The 5,425-nt window shown below is 42.6% G+C and overlaps 1 protein-coding gene across 2 annotated transcripts; it reads left to right on the top strand.

Annotated features, from left to right (window-relative positions):
- The first annotated feature begins 282 nt into the window (after window positions 1–282).
- On the top strand, window positions 283–5,043 carry LOC111668757 (FMR1-interacting protein NUFIP2-like). 2 transcript variants are annotated; one of them, XR_015438227.1, is made up of 4 exons: window positions 283–711; window positions 2,452–3,756; window positions 3,911–4,145; window positions 4,977–5,008. XR_015438227.1 is itself a non-coding variant. In XM_087178280.1 (3 exons), the coding sequence occupies exons 1-3, from the start codon at window positions 564–566 to the stop codon at window positions 5,016–5,018; spliced, it is 1,884 nt and encodes a 627-aa protein (XP_087034406.1). In that variant the 5' UTR covers window positions 283–563; the 3' UTR covers window positions 5,019–5,043. The 2 variants fall into 2 exon arrangements, 1 of the variants encoding a protein (XP_087034406.1); XM_087178280.1 differs by having other exon boundaries at window positions 2,452–4,145; window positions 4,977–5,043.
- Window positions 5,044–5,425: the final 382 nt, after the last annotated feature.

Below are 5,425 nucleotides of genomic sequence, written 5' to 3' on the forward strand. Positions count from 1 at the left end.
CAAATGCAAGCAAACAAACAAACAAACAACAGGAACATGGCTCTATTTTTTATATTTTCTCATTCGAGACATGGTTATACACTAACAAGTTAATTGGGAATGTTTGAGGACAGAGGTAGTGAATTTGCATTAAGTTGGTTTTCCATTTTGGGAGTGGGGTTGGTCTCCCCGGGACCCTTCACCAAAGTGTGTCCACCGGCTGGAGACGTGGCAGAGCCTCCGGTCATATGATTTTAGATCATACACGAACCCCACCCCGTTACTGCCCACCCTGAACACATTTTTTAATATCGCTTGTCCGTTATTTAAGGTGAAATCTCAGTTTAAACATCTGCTGAGAAGTGGAAAGTCCTGGATAATGTTCCCTGCACGTCTCAACACAAAGACTGGAACTGAATTTAGTGGCGGTGACCACCCAAAACAGTGCCATTTTTAGACGTTTACTGCTGACGTTTACACAGGCTTCAAATAGCTTCCGTTTTACACTGGTAGTGATTGGACCGCTCTCTACTTACCCACTGAGCTAACACACTGGCTGAGCAAGTCCGACATTCTACACTTCAATGGAGGAACAGCCCAAAGATCGGGCACAAGACAGACAGTACCACCACCACGGAGAGGACAGAAACTCTATTCAACATACAACTTGTCTAAAACATGATCAGAGCCACTTCCAGCGCCAGCATCAGGAAACGCAGACGAAGAAAACAGGTTGGGCCATCCGGAAAAGTTAGCTAACGCTAGCTAGCCTTAGTCAGCTAATGTCAACGAGCCGAATAGCATTTGCTAACTAATGTGAACAGCATCGTGATTGAGGGCTTAGCCTGTTCGCTAGCTGTTACTGCATACTATAAGCTGTTGGCCGCAATATTTTAAGAGACATTACAACTGGCGAGCAGCTGGCTGGTTACACCGACAGTTGGCTACTGTGGGACAGCAAACTAACCGTCAAGTTAGCTAGTTGGCTAGCTGACGTTGCGTGACAGTTGTCGCTGGTGGTGGTTTGACATATCGGGGATTGACCTTGTGCGCCGGTTTCACCACCCATTTCTCTTCTGCTAACGTAACTAAATCTTTTCAGAGAATCACGCTGGGTCACCGTGTATTGTAAACGCGTCACCTGTTATATGTGCACGGTGTATCGTCTCCAACAATAGTCGAAGCTTTCTCTTATTCATTTCAGCATGCCTGTGTCCAGTTTAGGAAAACGAGCCGGCTCCACTGGAATGTTCTGAGCTGCCGTTTCCTGTCGGCCATGTTAGAATATCACTGCTAGCTAATGCTATCATCTGTTACTGGCTAGTAAGGAATCTCCGTCAAACCACTGCGCGTTGCAGTACTGGCATGTAGTGGTCGTTTTTAAACGTACTTTGGTTGCGGGGGTTGGGTGGCTATCTTATGTCATAACCACGTATTGGTGCCAGGGCGTGTTAATACCGAGCGAGCCGCTGGTTAGTTGACATTAGCTAACGCTAGCCATCTCTGACAGGCCTGTTGCATGTTGACCAGTTAACGTGAAGCCACGCAGCAGCTTCATTATGACCACTTGATAAAGCCCTGGTTTGCTGCTCTGAACACATACTGTAACAATCGACCTTGTTTTGCTCGCAGCTGTCACGTCTGTGAAACCAGTTCTGTAAACTAAAGTGAACCGAGCTGTGTGCAGAGTGTGCTGTGGCCCACAGACATGAGGGGCAGTAACACTGAATGGGAAAATCCCACGTTGACACAGCAGTTCTCATGTCTCACTGCATAGACCTCTTTATAGTTCACTGCCAGTCAAAATGTATTTATAAATGCAGCTTAGCCCTCTTTTTTACACCTGGCAACAACTGGTCTTTGATGTCATATCAGGTATTCTCCAGAAAGCTAATCAACGAACAGCCCAGTATGCAGTTATAAGAAATACATCACATCTCCATGACACCTTAAATACAGTGAGCACCAGCTCATCGTTGGATGAGTTAGGGGGTTTATTTTCAGGCAACACCACAACCATTAACTGACAATGGCCCAGGTATTTTATTCTCTTGTCTGATCGTCTGTCCTTGTCTCACCTGTTGGACAACAATATCAATTTACAATTGAAAGCTCTTATAACAACATTAACTACTGTGATTGTTTTCAGAATAAAGTTACTGTGAACAGCAAGTGAATTGTTATCAAACTTATACTGCATCTTTCTGGTTTGCATAGGAAACACCAGTTCCAGCTCCGGTCCTGTGTTACTCATTACTGCATTATAAATACTTTATCAAACATTGAGTAGAGTACCCAAAAGTTACTTATTGCAAATTCTCTAAATATATATTTTATTTTCCATAAGTGGGAAAGGGAAAATTAATTGAAGCAGTCTTTTGTAAAATGTCCAGCAGTTCTACAAGGACGTTTCACAGATTGGCTGAGATGTTCCATCATTTCAGCATAAACTGATTTTGTTTCCCCTTTCAGGCAATAAAAAAGTAAACATCAGTGACGAGGAGGGGGAGAAGAATACACACCTGTCTGATACTGCTGGTATGTCACATCCCCTTAACAGCAATGGTAACAGACACACAAGTAATACAAATGTGAAGCAGAAGTCAACACAAAAGCTGTACACAACTGTTCCAAGAGTGAGCAGCAAAGGACTGGACCATAAGAAGAATATGGACCTTAAGAATGACAAGGAAAAGGCCCTGGATTTGAATCATCATGAGGGCCAACCTTTGGATAAGAAAGACTCTGTGTTGCTTCAAAATGGCGTCGTAAACTGTGGCTTAATTACAAATGGCTATTCTAGCAAGGACAATGATGGAAGCGGTTCTGAAGGTGGATATACTACTCCAAAGAAACGCAAGGCCAGATGTAACAACGCCAAGAACACTGATAATGTGATGAGAGACAAGGAGAAAGACATGCAGCAGGGCAACACTACACAGGAGGCTGGGGCTTTTAATCTTGAGACGACTGACAAGGGGGTGACTTCCAGACTCGATGGCTTTAGAGCCACCCATAAAGTAGAAGCTCAGTCAGCAGCTAGACGGGCTGTTGCGTCAGAGGCTACAATGGGTGAATCTCAGAGGAAAAGCTCTGATGGCAAAACAGTTGGCATCTTCGGTAAAAAGACTGAGGAAAGGCACAAAGCCAAGCTTTCCTCACCTTCAAAAGAGGACTCCTGGACTTTATTCAAGCCCCCTCCAGTATTTCCTGTGGACAATAGCAGTGCTAAAATTGTTCCCAAGATCAGTTATGCAAGTAAAGTAAAAGAGAACCTCAACAAAGTAGCTCAAGGTGGAGGAGAGGCACTGCCTCCTCCTGTTAGACTGTCACAGGTCCCTATGTCTGCTATGAAAACTATCACCTCAGCTAGCTTTACTAATGGTCCTGTTTCTGGAAATGGAAACGGCTGCCCGTCAGTGGGTACCTTCTTTGCTCATGCTGCTAGTAGTATTCCACCAGCCCCATCTATCCCAAGTGGCGAGAATGTAGCATCTCCTTTGGAAAGTAACTGTAGCTCTACAACCAGTCCTGTAGACGGAGAAGCATATGAGCATAGAAAGTGTACTCTTTTAATTTACCCTTTAAATATGCAACCTGTGCTCCCCAGTGCTCGTCACCTCGACCCACCGGCTGCTCAGACAAATCAGAAAGCCTTGGGAGACATCTTCCATAATCAGTGGGGGCTTTCCTTCATCAATGAGCCCAACTTGGGGCCAGAAGGAGGAAGTGGACAGGTACCTGCAGAGGACAAAACTACTGTGGTCACACCTCAAAGTGAGTGTCAGGCTGTTGCAGCCAAGGCTGCGCAGCCCTGCTTTGACATTAGCCCGTCATTCTTAGAGCCTGGCACTTTGGCTCAAGACCCTGAGAAAAGGACTTGTGCCCCCTGCAATGTGTCTAATACTTGTTCTCCTGCTTGTGTGATGAGTGAGGAGGAGAACAAGCTGCAGCCATGTGGCCAGGAAAAGACAAAAGTTGAGGCCAAGGGTGCAGGTTCTGCTACGCCGGCCCCCAGTAAAGACAACGGTGCTAAGCCTGCGCAGGGCCAGCTAACCCTTTGCTGTTTGGCTCATCTAAAGAACAGGCCCACTCTAAAGACATTGGCAGAAGGTGTAGCTGGGGCTCCTTTGATGTTAAAGCTGCTGTCACTTATCACACTAAAGGTAACTTTAACTTTGTTTATCAAATTAATTTGTCTAAACATTGAAGTTTTAATCTTTAAGTTTTCATTCCTTAAGTGACACCTGAGGTTGTTTAGTCAGAAATACAACAGAAGAACAACTGGTCTGTTTACAGTGCAAAAATCAAACTTAAAAAAAACATTTTATTAAAGAAGTCAGTCAGTCATTACGACTTCATGCTGAGCAATGCATTGTCACATGACCGAAGTTGGAGGTGTGTAAAATAATTCAGTATTTATTAATTTTTGTTTGGCAATAAGTCAATCAACATGACACAGGAAAAATTCACATTGGCCAGGAACACCCTCACCACCCCCACCAGAACATGACCCACGAACAATCATGTATTAGTGCAAACCTCAGTGACAAATTTATTATTATGTTGTTATTATTGTTGCTATATATCTTGTCTTTAGTCAGTGCTTCACAATAACAGCCACCCCGTGTGTCAGCAGTGTTCAATGTGAAGCGTTTGGTTTGCATTAGCACTAGCCATCAACAGCTCTGATTTGACAGAGTGAAAGTATTTTACCATTAATATAAATACATTAAAAATCAGCAGTAACAAAAACAATGTTTATTGTTTTTGTTTTTTTTAAATGAAAATCTTAAGGATTATAACTTTAACCAGTCATGACTCAGGAGATTTGATATACCCAATGAAAGAAAGAATGAAGAAAGAATAAATTATGTTTACATATATATATATATTTTTTTTTTTTGAGTGATCAGTATTGGATTTTCTGAAAATAATTGTTCATGATCAATTAATGCAGGTCATTAATGCATAATCATTTTGTTTTTCTTCAACAGAAATGGAATCCATATTCAACATACAAAAACAAGGTAAATTGAGCCTGTTACTTTTTCCTAACATCCATTTTTAGAAGTGTTTAGACAGTTCAGTTTTGTCAACAAGAATTGGATCTATGTAAGAACATATTATAAAAGTTTTGAATATATCACGTCAGTTCATAAATACTGGAAACCTGCTCAGAAACAACCTGAAGCTTCTTTACCAAACATCTTGCTGTAACTCTGAGGACAGATATGAGCACTGCGTTAAAGCCTCTGACGTGTCTCTAGAGAACAGACAGCTGTTCAGTAAGTCCTTCAAAGACAGAACAACAGACTCAAGGTAGTCACCGACAGACACTGCAGTGAAGTTACTGAGTGTGACGTACAGCTGGTGGATCCAACACAAGCTACAATTAAATATTCCATGAATACAAGGGCTGAGTTTTTTTTTTTTTTTTTGTGTG

This window comes from Seriola lalandi, unplaced genomic scaffold (assembly GCF_002814215.2).
Source record: "Seriola lalandi dorsalis isolate HSWRI2012SDOR001 ecotype SW California unplaced genomic scaffold, Sedor1 jcf7180001961420, whole genome shotgun sequence".
NCBI classification, from domain to species: Eukaryota; Metazoa; Chordata; class Actinopteri; order Carangiformes; family Carangidae; genus Seriola; species Seriola lalandi.

Coding starts and splice junctions, on each gene's coding strand:
- LOC111668757 (XM_087178280.1), top strand. CDS start 564: ATGGAGGAACAGCCCAAAGATCGGGCACAAGACAGACAGTACCACCAC. Junction 712..2,451: donor AACGCAGACGAAGAAAACAG/GTTGGGCCATCC, acceptor TTCCCCTTTCAG/GCAATAAAAAAGTAAACATC. Junction 4,146..4,976: donor TGTCACTTATCACACTAAAG/GTAACTTTAACT, acceptor TTTCTTCAACAG/AAATGGAATCCATATTCAAC.